At 36.5% G+C, this 19,213-nt stretch overlaps 1 protein-coding gene across 1 annotated transcript in view; it reads left to right on the plus strand.

The window, feature by feature from the left end:
* MORC1 (MORC family CW-type zinc finger 1) overlaps window positions 1-19,213 on the plus strand; it is a 196,677-nt gene that overhangs the window by 115,831 nt on the left and 61,633 nt on the right. The window contains exons 17-18 of the mRNA XM_044669190.1: window positions 14,288-14,356; window positions 15,440-15,673. Of these exons, the coding sequence (XP_044525125.1) occupies window positions 14,288-14,356; window positions 15,440-15,673 (303 nt within the window). The remainder of the gene's footprint in view (window positions 1-14,287; window positions 14,357-15,439; window positions 15,674-19,213) is intronic.

Genomic DNA, 19,213 nt, shown 5'->3' on the forward strand with positions numbered 1-19,213 from the left:
GGCCACATTGTAGATACTCTTAAAAATTTATATTGCATGAGTTTCCCATGCTGTTATCTGCTGGTTTTAATGTCATCTGTGGAGTTAGTGATCTTTTTATAGGACGAAGGTTTTTTGCTTATATTTATATATCCGACTTAGTCTCCTCCAGAGTTTTCTATATAACTCTTGATATATTATGTGTATAATATTATGGGTAAATATGCATATATATGCATATAGACATACTTGTATGTGTGTGTGTGTATATATATGTATATATATACATATACCTTATATATATACATATGTATATGTATATATATATACATATACATATATACCTTAGCCAATGGATTGCGATATTGGCCTATGTAGGCTATATAACTTGAATATGTAGCTACTAGGTGGATAGAGATGGGTCTGCCATCAGGAAGATCTAAGTGCAAATCTGGCATCAGACACTTAGTAGCTATGAGACCCTAGACAAGTCAATTAACCTCTGTTTACCTCCGTTTCATTATCTTTAAAATGAAGATGATAATAATAGCACCTACCTCTCAGGGTTGTTGTGAGGATCAAATGAGATAATTATAAACCACTTAGCACAGTGCCTGGAACATAGTTAAGTGCCACATAAATGTTAGTTATTATTATTATTCAGTAGTATATAATACCCTGTCTATATATACATATTCAGTTCTGAATTTCCCTAATTTGTTTTTATATTATTTTCACATTCCTACAGTTAAGCCTAATACTAGAGATGAAGCACTTATTCTTTTTTTTATAATGATCATGAGCTATTTATTTACTTCATTCATATATATTTATTGCATGTACCTGTGTGCATATTGCATAATGCAATTCAACAAGTATTTTAAAATTTTAATGAAATTTTGATTTTATATCATCTTTTTTTTTCTGAAAAGACCCTTCTTTCCCTACCCCATGAGCATTCCTTGTAACAAAGAATAAAAAGACAGAAAAGCAAGTTCGGCAAAAATAACTAACACGTTGGCTAAGTCAACTAGTCAGTGCAGTATACACATCAGAGAGTCTAGTCTCTATAAAGAAGGGAGGGAATTGCATTTTCTTATTTCTTCTTTGGGCCCAAACTTTCAGCAGCATCATTAATTATTGTTGAGTTTGCCATTATTCTTTCCATTTATATTGTTATTGTTTTGCTATTTTTTCAATTTACATTGATGCTGTGTGTGTGTGTGTGTGTGTGTGTGTGCGTGCATGTGCATCTTTTTCTAATAGTTTTCCCTTATGTTCTAGGCCAGGCTTGATTCAGACTAGTCTAGCAGTTCAGTTTCCAAATTGAGACAAAATGAGATATTTACAGATCATATAATATTTAACAAAAGGAGTTTACTTATCAATAGCATGGGAAGGATATTCAGCTAGAATGAATGTGTTGACTTATAGGGCACTGGAACATTCATTAATCCTGAGGATTCCCTATATTCTTTGTGAATTAGGCATTCTTGCTGAACTGAGCAAGAATATACGTTTATGATTTAAACCTCAATTCCTTGGAATAGTTTAGCCTCGAGGACAATTTCATAACCTTTTTAGGAAAAAACTAGCCTCACCTACTATTAGGATTAATTAAGCCATAGGGCTAATGAAGACCATTTGGAGTAATGGGGATCTAAGCAACTAAAGACAGGGTAAAGAATAGGGGGTAAGGTTTCTTTAAAGCCAGACAGAATCTTGGGAAGGGTACCTGTTGGAATTCTGGGTAGTCTGAGTCAGTTGGTGGTTTTTCCATTTGCCAACGGACTCTAGGAAGTTTTTTCCCTAGAAGGAGGTTGGTGTTTCTATTCCGTGGAACACTGAAAAATCCAGTGGCAGGTGAAAGAGGAGACCAGGTTAGAGTTTCTGGAATAAGTTTGTAGGGAAAATCGACAGAAAAGAGAAAGAGAGAGACTGTTTTCCCTTTGTGTAGCTGCTGAGAGGGCCAAGCCATTTTGGGGTCTGCTTAGTCCGAAAAGTGTAGCTAAGCTTGGAAGGGCTGGCACTGGGCAGAGAGAGTGAATAACTGAACTGATTTAAAGCTGAAAGAGATCTAAGGAGACAATAAACTTACTTATATAACTGAGAGGATGAGTAATTAGTATAGCTTATTTAGTGTAGACCCCGGATTTTTAGTGATAGTTTTAAGGAGGGTTTTAAGGGCTTGAGTTCCTCAAGCAGGAAGCAAGTCTTTGCAGACTAGTGATGTGGGAAAAAGCTTAGACCCCTTTAAGACTAGGGAATCAATCCTAATCCTCCACCTTCATTACCTTTCCTTACCTTTCCTCAACCCTTTTCCAATATTTATTAGAGGGTTTTTTTTTTTGTTGTTTTTTTTTGTTTTTACATCTGTCTCCAGCAGTAATCCTTGCGTAGGCCGTAACAGTTACATGGAGCTTCAGTAGCCACAAACTTTTAGGCACCTGCCCAATCTATTGCAAGCAGTAAAAGATACTGTAACATTCCTATATTAACATTCCTGGCCATTATTATTTGTAACATTCTTAGCGAGCTAAACAGACAGAACCTAAAGAATTGATACTCGTATCCATAATAGATAGTCAGGACTTTTAAAAAGGCTTTTTTTTTTTCCCTTCACTGTCATCTTAGAGGGCGTTAAAGAGCCAGCTAGCCAAAATGTGGTTTTACAACACCCATGTATCTGGGAGATGTACCCAAATTATTTTACTTGATCATTCCTTCTTATATTAAGGGAATAGCATTCTCTGTGTGATAGGACTGCTTACCATTACATTATTGGATTTTTTGAGCTATATACCATTAGTAGTGGGTGTAATACTGTTATTGTTACTGGAGAAGATGGTACTTTCCTATATCTTTAACCAATTTAAAGAATTGAAACTACAGCAAATAAGATTTAATGAATTAACCTCAAAAGTGAATTACCTGGAGGCTATAACAGAAAATAATGGTACTGATAAACAAGAAGGCACAACTAAATTAGAGAAAGAAACAGCAAAACTAGAGAAGAGTGTGGGCACTTTTTTCCCTTTGAGAGAGATTCCAATAATGACCCCTGACTATGAATTAGTTAATATTAAGCAGCATAAGGGCTTTACCCAAAGTAACATAGATAGTTTTAAAAAGGAAACTACACCTTTTGAGGAGGAACCAAGAGGTGTTATAAAGAAGTTCCAAAAAATAATCAAACAATTTAATTCTGACTACAATGATTTTTATATTCTTTTAGATGAATTGCTTACAAAATGGGAAAAGCAGAAAATCATTGCTGAGACCAATGAAAATGATTGCATCCCTGATTGGCCTTTATGTAAGCCAAATTGGAATATTAATTGGGATTTTGGATATCAAAAATTAGTCAGGGCAAGATGGGCAGTAATCCAAACAATGAAAGACTGTTCCCAAAGACTGCGTATATGAACAGAATTTGAGAGAGTGAGGGAGGAAGTTGGGGAAATACCCTCTACTTTCCTGTAATGATTGATAAACCTGGGGAAATGTTGAATTGGATTGGACATGTGCAAGGAAAGGGAGATAAGTCAATTAAGGAGGCAGTTTGTTAGAAGCACCTGGCCTCTAGTACATAATTATTTTAGAAGCCAGTATCCAGACTGGGATCAAATGGAACTCGACGAGTTGAGGAGAGTAGCTTCTTGTGTGTAGCAAGCTGATAAAGACAAACAAGAAGAAACAAGTGAAATAATTGAAGATTTAATAAGGAAAATTAAAGATCTTAAACTAAAATTAAATCAGTCAGATCAACAAAAAAACAACAGTGGCATTAGTAAGGGAATATAGACCACCAAGATAGGTCTATTATCCACAAAGAGGGTTTAACAACTGTAAGGGAGGAAAAATTATGATGAGACTGGATATTTAAAGTTTGGTTACCAGGAATCAATTACCAGATTCCAAAATAAAAAAAGACCCAAGTCAGGATGACTACTTTTATAGTGCTTTATTTACAATTACGAAGGGTAAAGGTAGGGAAAGAGAGAGAGAGAGAGAGAGAGAGAGAGAGAGAGAGAGAGAGAGAGAGAGAGAGTTACTCTGGCCTGGTCCAGAGACCCAAACCAGGAAGGGCTTCAGAGACCCCAACAAAGGGGGTACAGAGGTTAATTAAACAAGGCTTCTAGCCACGAGGGCTCCTCTAAGAAGAGAGGCCTCTTTTTGAGACTAAGACCTCTAGAAACACCAAAGAAAAGGAAAGGGAGTCAGCCTAACTTACCCACATGACAGTTCAAAAGGACACAGTCTGAGGTCTCAATCTGAGCTCCTTCAAGGCCAGGTTCAAAAGGTAAAAATCCCCCTCACAGGAAGTTACCATCATATTTAAGAGATAGTTCTTTTTGTCACTTCCTGCGTCCACCTCCAATACTAAGTGGACAAATGGCAGCCTCAACTTTGTTTTGGACTGCCCAGAGGGCAGTCACTTGTTTTTGATTTGTCATTTGATAGCACATGTGGGTCATAGACCTCCCCCCTCGCCACTTAATTCTAAGTTGGGTGGGGTGGCATATTCCTGGTGGCTAAAGCCTAAAGAATAAATGAGGTTGAGCTAATTCCATTTACACACAACCAAGCCCCAAGATGTTACCTACATGGGAGACCAGGCCATTTAATGTGTGATTTTCAGTCATGGGGACAAATATTTAGGCAAAATGGTAGATATGATAATAATTACAGACAAAATGGAGGAAATAATTTCAGGGGAAACTGAGGCAGGAATTACAATGGGTTCAGAGATAATGGTTTTAGAGGATATGGTTTTGATAATGATTATGGATATGGGTATCAAGATAGAAGACCTAGTTATCCCAATGGATACAATGATAGATTATATCAAGGGACTGCCTAGGCTCCAGATATGGAGACAATGCAAACCTATATAAAGAACTGTGAAAGACCAAAATACTCCCAGGTAGCTAGTGTCAGTACCCCAAAATATTATTCTCGGAAGGGAGCACAGGGTGGCAATGCTTCATTATGAAGGTTTTCTAAGGAGAGTGTAATTGAATTTGTTGCAAATGAATATATAGAAACTGAGATCCTGAAGTGTTAACACCAGTGATTCCAGTACACTCCCTAAGAAATAGTATTGAACCTCATGTTACCCTAAAAGTGCAGGGTAATCTTTATGACTGTATGATTGATACTGGGGCCGTTAAGTCTGTGCTACAGAAATTGCCAGATGTAGAATGTGATACTGTGGGGTCATTGCAAGTTGTGGGAATATCAGGTACATCCTTTGAGGTCAAAAAGCTACCACCACATATGGTATCTCTAGGTCCTCTGAATGTGGAACATGCATTCCTATTAATGCCCAACTCCTCATTGTGAGGAGGGACCTATTATGTAAAATTAAGGGCAACAGTTGTGTGTACCCCAACTGGTGACATATCTCTAGAGTTATCAAGGAGTCATTAGACCTATTTCCAGTGCTACTTTTAGACAGCTTAGTTACAGAGAAGGAAGAGAACCACAGAAAAGAATAGCCAATATACAAAAAACTTAGAGCTCCAAAGATCAAGAAACAACTCAGAACAATATTGAGTACCACAGGATTTTATAGGTAGTAGATTCCAGGATATGGAGAGATTACAAAGCGATTAACTGAGCTAACTAGAGATATTATTAAAGTGCCTTTAAAATTAACACTAGAACATTTGCAGGCCATCACTAGATTAAAAGAAGCTATTTTATCTGCACCTGTTCTTGGAATTCCTGACTACAAAAAACCTTTTGTCCTACATGTACATGAATGGAGAGGTGTAGCATCTAGTGTTCTCACCCAAAGTTTAGGAGCACTCCAGTGGCCTATAGCTTATTATTCATCCCGATTAGATCCTGTTGTGGCAGGAGCACCCCCATGTCTCCAGGATGTTGCAGCAACAGCCTGTTAGTGACAAAAGCAGCTGAGCTTGTGTTAATATGTCCTTTGACTGTCATGTGTCCACATAAAGTTGAAGCGTTAATGTTAAGCCACAGAACTCAAGCTTTTTCAGACCAGCGGCTAACAAAATATGAGATCACTTTATTGGGGAGTGACAATATTGTATTTAAAAGATGTAACAGTTTAAATCCTGCAACTTTGTTACCTGATTTCCCTACACAAGGAGAGCCTTTACATGACTGTGAGACAGTAGTTCAACTAGCAGAAAGACCTTGAGAACATTTCTCTGATACAGTCCTAACCAACCCTGATTTGATTTTGTTTACTAATGGTTCATCCTATATGAGGGAAGGCAAAAGATACACCGGTGCAGCAGTAGTGACTGAATTTGAGACTCTATGGTTTGCTTTGTTGCCTAGAAATTTGAGTGCCCAAGCAGCAGAATTAATTGCATTGAAACAAACGTGTTATTTCAAAAGATCAGGCTGCAACAATATACACTGACTCAAAATATACATTTAGCATATACCATGCAATTGGGTCTTTATGGCTTCAATGTGGATTCTTAACATCTGCTGGAAGAACTTTTGCCAATGCAGAAATAATTCATGAATTGTTGCAAGCTTTGCAGCTTCCTAAACAACTTGCAGTAGTTCATTGCAAAGCTAATACTCACAATAATGATTTTGTTGCATGAAGAAATCATAAAGTGGGATGTCACAGTTAAATTTGCTGCAGAACAAGGTCCTGAACTCATATTAAACTTCTTTATAATTAGTGAAACAGATTTAGAAAAAGCATACACAGAGAAAGAGGTACATAAAGAAACTAAATTTTAAAACCCACCAACACAACGGTGTGTGGATTGCCTCAGGAGGAAAACCTATTCTCCCCAGAACATTTTAAAATCAAATCTGCCAAGCCATACATGAAAAAGGTCTCTTTGATACACAGGCAATAATAGATACAGTAAAGAAAATGTGGGTTGCACCTGGCATTACCAGCATTGTTTCAAAGGTCTGTTCATCTTGTTCAGTTTGCCAACAGTATAACCTGCACATATTTAAACAAAAAGCTTTTGTGGGATGACCTCCAGCTTATACACCCTTTGAAAAACTTACGGATAGATTACATTAACATGCCTAAAGCAGGGAATTACAAATACTGCTTGGTAATTGTGGATCATCTAACAAGATGGCCAGAAATTTTTCCATCCAACAAAAACACATCAAGCTTTGTAGCAAAGATAGTGTTAAGGGAGATCATACCAAGATTTGGTATACCACGGAAGATAAATTCAGATAGAGGTGCACATTTTTATAGACTCGGTATTAAAACAAATTTAGGAAAATTTAGGAATAACACCAAAATTCCATGTCCCTTACCATCCTGAGAGTTCTAGCCATATTGAAAGAATGAACAGGGAAATTAAATCAATGATTGGAAAGTTGTGCACAGAAACTCATCTAAAATGGCCTAATGTACTACTATTAGCTTTATTCTATTTAAGAACTAGGCCTAAAGGTGATTTATACATTTAACCGTATGAAATGCTATATAAATACACCCCTATGCAAGCAAAAACTTTTTTAGGAAAAAAACTAGCCTCACCTACCTAGCATAGATAGTTGTACATACTATGCCATGCAAGCTTCTCTGAATTCTTCATATTCATTTTTTCTTACAGTTGAATAATATTCCATTCTATTCATCTACCACAATTTGTATTGCCATTCACCAAAAGATAGGTATCTACTTTTTAACAAGCATTATTAAGGACCAACAACGTGTTCATCTACATTTATTATTCTTCTAAGGCAAAAATGAAATCATCTGTGTCTAAAAGGAATCTATGTTCTTTTAGAGAGTATGTTCTATAGATAACTAAACATAATATAGGCAAATTAAATAAAAGGTAATTTCAGAAATTCAAAGGGCCACTTTTTTTATAAACAGCATCTATTGTACAGAGTACTCTGAGGAAATATGACAGTTCCGGTCTCAAAAGAAGCATATGCACAGCCAAGGTTTTATCTATTAATACATATATTTTATCCTGTAACACTGGAAAGAGGGAATGTCTGGGATACCCTGTGGTGTATATGTCTTATAATTGTGGATCTGTTTGCAACAATATCTAATAAAATTGACGTCTATAATTTAGTTCAAGTTGAAACACTTTAAGTTGTCAACAATATTTATTAAGTATCTCCTCTATGCCATGTATTATGCTAAAATGCTGAGGTTGTAAAGTAAGGCCAAAACAGGCCCATTCCTCAAGAAACTTACAGTTTAATAAGGGAAACAACAAACAAGCAAATATATGCAAACACATTATATCTATATAGGATATAGAAATAATGAATAATCAGAAGACACTAGAATTAAGAGGACAGCCTTGTTGTAGAAGATAGGATTTTAGCTGGGACTTGGAGGAAGCCAGGGAAGAGAGGCAGAGCTGAGTTGAAAAAAAGTCCAAGCATGCAGGATAGACTTTGAAAATACAATTTTGGGAAATAGAGCGTGTCTTGTATGAAAAACAGCAAGGAGGCAAGAAAATGGACAGGAGGTGGGTTTAAGAGGCCTGGAAAGGTTGTACAAGACTTTAAAAGCCAAATAGAAGATTTTATTTTTGATCCTGGAGGCAACAGAGAGCCTGTATAATTTATTGAATTAGAAGAATAATATGGTCAGACGAGCTTTAGACGATTATTTTAGCATCTGAGTCAAGACTGGACAGAGGCAGAGTCCAACCAGAGAACTGTTTTGAAAGTCCAGGTTTGATGTGACAGGGACCTGAATTAAGGTGGTGTCATCCTCAGAAAAGAGAAGGGAGAATATTCCAGAAATGTTGCAAAGATCAATTTGAAATGCCTTGACACTAGATTGGATATGGGAGTGAGAAGGGTTAAGAGGGAATGAGTAGTTACTGATAAAGCCTAGGTTGTAACCCTGGAGAACTGAGAAGATAGTGGTGCCTTTGATGATATTAAGGAAATTAAGAAGGAAGAATTTTATGGGAAAGATGCCAGGTCCAGTTTTGAACGTGTTGAGTGAATGATGACTTTGAGACAACTAGTTGGAGATTCCCAATAGGTATTTGCAGATATAAGAATAGAGATTTGGAGAGAAGTTAAGGCTGGACAAATATGAGAATCATCTGCATAAAGATACTAATTGGAATCCATGGGAGTGGATGAAATCACCAAATGAAATAGTATACAGGACGAAGAAAAGAAAGTCCAGGACAGAACTTGGGGAGACACTCACAGTTAACAGGCACAATATGGATGAAGAACTAGCAAAGAAGATTAGGGAGATGTCATATAGGTCAGAGGAGATCCAGCAGACAGACATGGAATGAAAACCTAGAGAGAAGAGAGTATCAAGGGAAGAGGGTGGTCATCTGTGTCACAGGCTTAAGAGAGGTCAGAAATGATGAGGCCTGAGAAAAGACCAATAGATTTGGCAGTTAAAAGATCACTGAGAACTTTGGAGAGAGTAGTTCTAGGCAGATAATGAGTTTCAGAAGCCAGACTGCAGAATTAAGAGTAACGGGAAAGGAAATGGAAAAACTGATTATAGAAGACCTTAAGGAGTTTAGCCATGAAATGGAGGAACTATCTCTGGGCATTGTAGGATCAAATAATACTTAATATGTGCAAGGCATTGTGATCAGTGTGGCCATACACAGGTTAAATAAAGACATAGTTCTCACCCTCAACACCATTTTTAAATGAGTACTTAATACATCTTTGTATGGTTTTTTTTTCTTTTTATTAGTGAAGGTAAACTCTATATGGACAAGTTATTAAGATGTAAAATATTTTATTATTTGATCAAAATGAAGTATAGGACTTGGATAGAAGTATAATGAATGTGTGTGAAACACATTTCTCTTTTTTTTCTTGATAATGAGCAGAAAGACCTTATAAAGACTAGAATTTGAAAAGGAACTAAAATATTAACTTGAGACTTTTCTCTAACACTAATATAGACATACAAAATGAAACAGTATAATCTGGCAATTCCCAAGTACATTGTTTGGCTGTAAGGAGTAGAGTTAAAAACGGGCTTGCTGAAATTTTAGTAGTATTTCCCAAATTAGAATGGCATATCTGAGGCCAACTTAGTGAGGATGAAAGTGCACACATTTTCTCATTTAGGATTTAATCTTTTTAGTGTACAGCCATTGAGTATGATTCTGAGACTTTAGATCCATAAGATGACAAAGATGATATATTTCTGTATTGAATGCACTTCACAGCTTTCTTACATATGCTGCCATGATCTAGAATATATGACATCTAAAGGGCTATGTCTAACAAGAGGCTATTATACGCAGTGTAGTTGAAATATCTTGCTTTATTACTCCTGCTATAGAGATCCTTGTTTCTCTATAATGATGCATGGCTTCTCTGGAAAGAATTATGCATAATAGATTCATACTTGTAGGTCTTATGCTTATAGCAAATCAGAGAAAGAATAGTAGGGAAGGAAGTATTTATATGAACAGATTATAAACTCTTTGAATAAGAATCATGATAACATTGGAAAGATCTCTGGCTTCAGAGTCAGAGGACTTGGGTTCAAAGTGGGTTTCTGATACTTACATTTGAGTGAATCAGGGCAAGTGGCTTAAACTTCCTAAGTCTCAGTTTTCTTCATCTTTAAAATAAGGAGGATTGGACTAGATAGCCTCTTAGGTCCCTTCCAGCTTTATATCTGTGATCCTTGCCAACCCAAAATCTATGATCTGAGAAGGATGTCATGCTTTTTCCCTTTTTTTTAACCTTTACCTTCTGTCTAAATCTAATCAGTTCTAAAACAGAAGAGGAACAAGGACTAGGCAATCGGGTTAAGTGACTTGCCCAGGGTCACACAGTAGTATCTATATATTTTTTACTTCTTCTATATTCTATACCCTTCACAATACATAGCATAGTACTGGGCATATTATTTTAAAAATACTGCTTGACTCAGCTGCCATAGTTATTTTCTCACCCATCTCTGTCGGGAAAACCTGAGCTTTTTGTCCAATACAGTCTTCCTCCCAAGAGTTAGCTCCTTTGTATCTTTACCCATCATTCCATAGATTCCCAGAATATTAAAGCTGAAAGGAACCTCACCATCCAGATGAAGAAATTTAGGTCTAAGGTTGATGTGACTAGATCCAGTTCCCACAGCTAATTGGTAGCATGACAGGATTAGAACCCAAATCTCCTGACCCAGCTCTTCCTCTTCTTCCCCATGTGTACTCTTGTCTCCTGGATTTTTTTTATCTAATAAAGGAAGAGGGCATTAGGCCAGATCATATTCGAAAATGTTTGTCAAGCATTCTAAAAACCTTAAAGGTCATATAAATGTGAACTGTTACTATTTTGTAACCTATAAGATTGTGTCAGGCTCTCCAAAATTATTTTTCCACATAAATACTATGTCACTATTATCATCACCTCAAAAATTCTTCAGTTTTCTTTTAAGGTGTACACACACACACACACACACACACACACATATCTGTCTTTATTTATTTGTTTGTTTATTCATTCATTCATTCATTTGGTCATTGATTTTTTTTATTTATATTTGACACTCAAAGCTTTTCACTACCTGCTGTCTTTATTACAGCCCTACCCTCCCTCTGCATGTTCTCTGTGATGCCTAGCCCTGGTACTGTTCCCTAAACAAGACATCCCATATCCCAAGCTTGGAGAATTTTACTGCATGCTTAGAGCAGCTAAAATCCCTCATCCTACAGGAAGCCTTTCCTATCTGCTTATTTTTTTCTACTTTTACCTTCTGTCTTAGAACAAATACTATGTATTGGTTCCAGGGCAGAAGAGTGGTATGGGCTAGGCAGTGGGGGCTAAATGATTTGCCCAGGGTCCCACAGCTAGGAAATATGCAAGGCCAGATTTGAGCCCAGAACCTCTCTGGGTTCTTTAGGCCTGGCTCTCAGTCCCCTGAGCTACCTACTTCCAAACCCCCTTGGGTCCTCCAAACCCTTAAATTCTAACACTTTATCATTGATTATCTCCTATTTATCCCCTATGTACCATATTTGCACATAATTGTCTTCATGTTGTCTCCCCCATAAGATTGTAAGCTCCTTGAGGTCAGGGGCTATTTTTTGCCTTTCTTTGTATCTTTAGTACAATGCATAGGACATAATAGATATTTAATAAGTCTTTATTGACTGACTATATATATATGTGTATAATACACAAATACATATACAGAAAATCATACACATATAAAGTTATATGCACACACATATAGTATTGGTAATGTGATTGTTTATAGAATCATGGAGAGTTAGTTGTTTAGAGGTGAGAAAAGAGTAGTAACCTATTACTGAAAATATGTGACAGTCCAATAAAAGAATCTATGTATATATATATAGAAAGCTATAGATATGTATGTATAACCATATACTTGTGTATATAACTATATATGCATATTACTATATATGTGTGTATTATATGTGCATATAACTACAAATTTGTATAACTATATGTATGTATAACTATATAGTTCTCTATATACATATGTTTTCTTCCATTTGATTGTTGTATACTTTGCAGGATTAACAGATTACTGTTCTTTCCCCATCCCTAAAAAACTCTCCATGATTTCCAAAAACAATCACATGACAGTTATAAATATTATAACAATACTGTGAGGTTAGTATCATTATCCCCATTTTGTAGATAAGAAAACTGAAACAGAAGGTTTAAATTTATTTCTCTCAATCTACAAAAGATATTCTGATAAAACTAACTGTTGGGCCAAAATTCCCTCATTCTCAATGCAGCTCTAACTGATTCACCAAACTGGATTCTTAGATTTTCCAGGTTGTTAGATTTTCATTGTGATTTCATTTACCCTCAGTTGCTATGAATCAGGGCTTAATTTATTGTTTTGTCATAGTCTCCATTTAAGAAAGTGTTAGTAATAAAGATTAAACTTAACCTCCCCTCCCCCAGTAGCCTACATTTACCTAATAATAGGCTACATTTATATATCATTTTAAGGCTTACAAACTATTTTACATATGTCACTCTCCCAACAATCCTGTAAGGTAGGCACTGTTTTTTTCCTAGATTACAGGTGAGGAAACTGAGGCAGAAATAAGTTTCCTTATTATACACCTACTAAATACCCGAGACTGGAGGTTACCCTGTTCAATTTCCTGACTCACCTCTTCAAGTGACCTTCTGTAACCCAAATAATCACAGGATATTTGAACCAGAATAAAGCAAAGATTACCTAGTTCAGCCCTCTCAGTTAATTGAAGATGAAACCAAGACTCTCAGAGGTTAAGAGATTTGCTTCAGGCTCTGTGAGTAGCAAGTGATAGATTTAGGATTTAAACCATTATCTTCTGATACCCAGTTTGTGCTTATTCCACCATGCCATGAGGATACAGCCTGTGACTTAGAGAGTTTTTCCAAGATATAAGGGAATTGTAAAAAGAATGAGTAGGCAGAAGTGTCCATTAAGAATAAGTAGAAACTTGTTTTAGTGTTAACAGATCTTCTGGTGGGTTGGTACTTAAACAAAATTGTGATGTGGTTAGTAAGATGGAGCCTCTGAGAAAGAATGAGGGGCTATTCGAAAACCTGGGCTAAAAGTAAAGATAGGGTTTGGAGGAAAGGGGGTGACCAGATTAGGAGAAGCCAAATCCACATTTCACAGAAAACCTAGCATCATAGAATTAGAGTATTAAGTGACATGAGTACTATCTAGTCCAAGCCCCTCACTTTTTAGATGAGGAAACAGCCCCATAGAGATTGTTGTACTTAAGATGCCTATCCATGGGACAGTGAGGTGGCTCAGTGTATAGAGACCCAGGCCTAGAGATGGGAGGTCCTGAGTTCAAATTTAGCCTCAGATACTTCCTAGCTATGTGATCCTGGGCAAGTCCCTTAACCCCCATTGGCTAGGCTTTACCGCTCTTCTGTCTTGGAACACAGCACTAATTCTAAGATGGAAGGTAAGGGTTAAAAAAAAAAAAAGATGCCTGTCCAGAACTTTAGAGGCCATCTAGTGCAACTGCCTCATTTTCAGAGGGAAAACCTGAAGCCCAGTGAGGTTAAATGATGGTGACCATGGTCACACACAAAATAAGTGGCAAAACTGTGATAAGATATAAATTCTGACTCTAATCAGATACTTTTAAAATAACAACATGCTCCCTCTTGACATTTTACCTGGAGTGGTGAAACCAATAACCATTGGCTTAATCCATAAACACTAAACCAAATATGACAGATTTAAGATTAAAACAGTGGTTGATAATCTTTGTCTTAATAATTTCCCATATTTTAACAAGAGAGACCATAAATGTGCCAAAAGAAAAAAGTTTCTATTTTCATACTTGTCCTACTTTTGGTTTTCTTATAGAATTCTTACTTTGTGCCAGCAAATAAAACTACAGAGTTCCTCCCCAGCTCCCAAGCTTCAGCACCCAAGGTGAGCAAGTTCAAATATATTACTTTGTATTTTTGCATCATGCTTCATATATAAAGATATTGCAAGCATTATTTAACATTAAATTAACATTAAATTTGATCCTGTTTTATGAGGTTTAGCAACATCAATTGGTTTCATTGACTCACTGTAGGTCACCACAGGAATCAGAAATTTGAAAAAAAGCTTCTTTTCCTATTTCCTAACTTGCTGGTTTTTTTGAAGCAAACCTTTTTCCCCCAGATAAATTAGCAGGCATATATGAAATTCTCCATCAATCCAGAATAATCTCCCTATTCCAAGGGGGCAGCTTCTGGTGACAACTAAGATAGAAAAATCCAATAGCACAAAATGCTGCCCACCTTTCTCTCCATACTACTCTCTCCTTTTCTGAAGGGCTCTTCTACCTCTGACCATCTCCTCATATTAATTTTCCTTTGACATTTCCCTTTAATACATCTAATTCTTCTTTTAAGAAAGAAGTAAAGATTCAGACCTCAAGAGAGAGCAGGATTTAGAATTTAATCATTTAATTTAATCATTTAATATTCATTTAGTGCTTAATTTTAAGGAGTGTTCAGAGAGTAGGAGACACGCATCTTGGGATCTCAGAGTTGAAAAAACTCAAAAATCCCCTCTTCCAACCCTTTCTTGAACAAGAGTCCCCTGTCTCCAGAACCCTTGAGATATATGATGCCCAGGCTTCAGCTATCAGCCACATTTTTCCTTGCAAATTTCTTTCAAAAAGTCCTAATTGTAAGACATGTTTCCTTCCATCAAGGCTAAATTTGACTCTTTGCACCTTCTATCATTTCCTCCTAGATCTAACATCTGGATTCAGGTAAAACAAATCTAGTTCCTCTTCAGTCTGATAGCCTTATAAATATTTGATATATAACCATCTGTCTCCCCAAGTCTTCTCTTTTCCAGGCTTAAAAAAAATTCCCATTTCCTTTAACCCATCATTGATGGGCCATCAGATAACACAGCAAAAAAATCTCATCCCTGAATCATGAATGAATGATTCTCCTTACTCATTTCAGCTCTTCAAGTTTGAGAATCAGATGTTCTAATTTGTCATTTAAGGAATATCCAAAATCCAGGACAGTCGTGCCTCGAAGAGATGCTCTAGAACGAGATACCTGTTCATCCTCAATGGTTTGGACCAGCCATTTGAGCCAGAAAAGAAGGTGGTCAAGGATAGATTCAACCTCAAGCCATGTTTTTGAGGGTAAAATTCCAGAAACAACTGTGACGGGAAAAGTGAGAGTGAAGCAACCAAGACATGCAGAAAATACCAAGATCAATGAAAGCTTCCAGGTGTGGCGTTTTATTTATTCATTCTTAAAATTTTTAATTAGTTCTTTAGTAACATTTGAGCAAAGTTTATACTTCCTTTCAACTTTTTCTCTACAAGGCTGTTTAACCATAGGATACAAATTATAATCTGATGTCCAGCAAAGGTCCTGATTCCTCTCCTTTTCCTGAATTTTCACTTAAAAACAAACAAACCAAACCAAAAAAAACCACTTCTGATTGGTATTCTAAGCAAGGTGGGTAGAAAGTGTGCAATGATTAAAAGATCTGAATTTGGACAAACTAGGAAATGTATTTTTAGACAATTTATTTAAAGAAGAAAAGACCAGATGAATATAGATGGCAAATTTAGGACAGTATATAATCTGGAGTTTTTCATTAAATGCTGTAGAGGAGAAACTTTTGGCCAAAATTATACACTGTTTCCATTTAGAACCAGGAGGAGATTATACTATCAATAATAAGGTAGGACAAAAAAGTGATGAAACTGAATTTATACATCTAAATGAATATAGTTCCTTTTTTTTTCTCTTTTTAAACCTTTACCTTCTGTCTTATAATTGATACTAAGTATTGGTTCCAAGGCAGAAGGGCAGTAAGGGCTTGGCAGTGGAGTTAGGTGATTTGCCCAAGGTCACACAACTAGAAAGTTTCCCAGGCCAAATTTGAACCCAGGACCTTTCATCTCTAGACCCAGCTCTCTAATCCACTGAGTTACCTAGGTGCCCTAGATATGGTTCCTTTTAAAATAGCCACTTTGGGAGAATATACTGTCTCTGCTTTTCCTTTTTCAGAAATCTTCTTTAGGGATTTCCTTCAGAGGCAGTTTACTAGCCACAGGAGAAATCACTCAATTACTTTATCATGTTGTCTGCCCAGTATGATATTAGCCAGTCAGACCAATCTGACTTGATGTGAAATGACTTCTGCCTTTTTGCAGAATCCACATTCCCAGTGAGGGGAAGATTTGTTTTTAGGGGAGCTCCCCAGAAGAACATGCCACACAGATTAGGCAAGCCATTCCTTAGTTCCAGAAGGCCTTCATGGATTGCTTGCTTCATGTGCACAGAGGAAAGATACGGGGGTCCAGCCTTCAAAGAGCTTATGATCTCCTGAGGGTAATCTCAGAGATAGAAGCGTTGGGTTTGGATCCCAGCTCTGACCCTTAATAGCAGAGGGACATTGAATAAATCATTTACTTTCTTAGAGTCTTTGTTACCTGATAAGAAACTGGGCAATAGAGTACAGTGGATAAGAGAGCCAGAACTAGAGCCTGGAAGAACTGGGTTCAAATCTGGTTTCAGAAACTTCCTAGCTGTGTATTACCTTGAGCAAGTCAGTTGTCTAGCCTTTGCCATTCTTAGAATTGGCTATGACTGAAGTTGAAAGGAAGGAGGAAGAGAGAGAGAGAGAGAGAGAGAGAGAGAGAGAGAGAGAGAGAAAGAAACTGGCAATAATAATCAATTTACCTCATGTTTTATGTCATTTTTTTTTCTTTTTAGGATATGCTTCATTAATCTTAAAATGCTACACAAAGCTGAATTGTTATCATAAGATGCATGCACAGGGGCGTCTAGGTGGATTGATAGCCAGGCCTAGAGATGGGAGGTCCTGGGTTCAAATCTGACCTCAGATACTTCCTTAGCTGTGTGACCCTGGGCAAGTGACTTAACCCCCATTGCCTATCCCTTTGCCGCCCCTCTGTCTTAGAATTAATACAAAATATTGATTCTAAGTTGGAAGGTAAAGGTTTAAAAAAAGATGTACACAAATAGCTATCACAAAGTAGAAATGAAAAGTACAAAAATCGAGATGAGATGCTCGAGAGATATTACAACACCCAAAAAGGAGCTATAAAAACATTTTCAGGAATGTTATCACACTTTCAAATATTTTTTTTATTTTTTCTAGTTCTATAAAATAATTTTTTGGTAGTTTGATTGGTATGACATTAAGAAAGTAAGTTTATTTGGGGAAAACTGCCATTTTTATTATAATAGTTAAGCCTACCCATGAGCAATTAATATTTTTCCAGTTGTTTGGATCATTATATGTCTGATCATTATATGGACACATTTAAAATAGGCTTAATTTTCATGGATTGTTTAGAGCAGTGATGGGCAAACTCTTTAAAGAGGGGGCCAAAGGAAAGGAAATGTTCATCTGTCAGTCTGTTTCTAAGGCAACTCTTTTGAAGTTTCATTGTATTGTATCCCACTCATTGTATTTGTCAGATTAGGAATAATGTCCTAAAGTTGAATAGAACATTTCAGGGGGCTGCATCTGGCCCACAGGCCATAGTTTACCCATCACTGGTTTAGAGGATAGGCCTTTCTTTCCTTAGTCATGCTATAAGTTAGAATGAATGAAGTGATTAAAAAAGATACATCTGCAAGAATAGTCATTAAGAATCTGGCTTAGTGTTAGAACTAAACCTGTACTTCAAATATATAGGTCTAGAGAGTATATATGCCACAGAAGCAAATGTAACTTACAAAGCTTGTTTCTTTTTTTAATCTTTATATGTGTAATATTTACCACTTTGGCACATCATAGGTACTTAATAAATACTTGATGAAATAATATTGTAAATACAAACAATTTAGGAACAGTAAGGTGGCTGAATAGAGAGGCAGACCTAGAGAGGAGGGGTTCTGGGTTCAAATGTGTCCTCAGATACTTTCTGGTTGTGCAACCCTGGGTACTTCACTTAACCCCAGTTGCCTAGCTCTTACTGCTCTTCTGCCTTGGCACCAATACTTAGTAGTAATTTTAAGAGATAAGGTAAAAGTTTTTTAAAAAGTTGTTGGAAAGCAATGGGGCTAGTGGAAAGTTACTATGACCTGAAGCAAGTCACTTAGTCCTCTTTGCCTCATTTTTCTCATCTGTAAAATGAGCTGCAAAAGGAAATGGCAAACCCACTCTAGTCTCTTTTCAAGAAAACTCCAAAGGGGTTCACAAAGTCAGACATGACTGAAAATGACTCAACATTCATTTGTGATAGATTTTGTTTTTCTTGCTTTCTCAGTTGGATGTGGGGGATAGGGAAGAAGGAGCAGAGGAGGGAGGTGGAGAGAATACAGACCTGAAAACAAAATAAAATTGAAGTTTAAAGATAAATACTTATTGAAGCATTTATTAGCACATTCCCTCTAAAGACAGATCTTTTACTTTAGAAAATATGGAAGTGAAGTAGGCCCTGTGACTGTTAGGTTATTTAATTTCATTTGACAAATTAACTTAAGTTTACCCAGATCTTTAATTGAAGTACTGCCAATTCTTAATGACTTTTGTGCAGATTATCTGATTTATGGAGTATCTGATGATTTTTTTACTTCCCTAGTCAGTAACTGTGGCTCTAGGCATGCTTTCCACCACTGCAGTATGTTAGGGAAATTAAAATTAATTGTGGCATTAATCTAAGCAAAGTTAAATTAAGAGGAGTAGGATGTCATAGAACCCTTGAACACCTTCATTTGCATACATGCTCTAATATTTGCTAGTTGTGTGACCAATGGCAAATCATCCTCTTCTCTGAATCTC

Source organism: Gracilinanus agilis, chromosome 3 (genome assembly GCF_016433145.1).
Source record: "Gracilinanus agilis isolate LMUSP501 chromosome 3, AgileGrace, whole genome shotgun sequence".
Lineage (NCBI taxonomy): Eukaryota > Metazoa > Chordata > Mammalia > Didelphimorphia > Didelphidae > Gracilinanus > Gracilinanus agilis.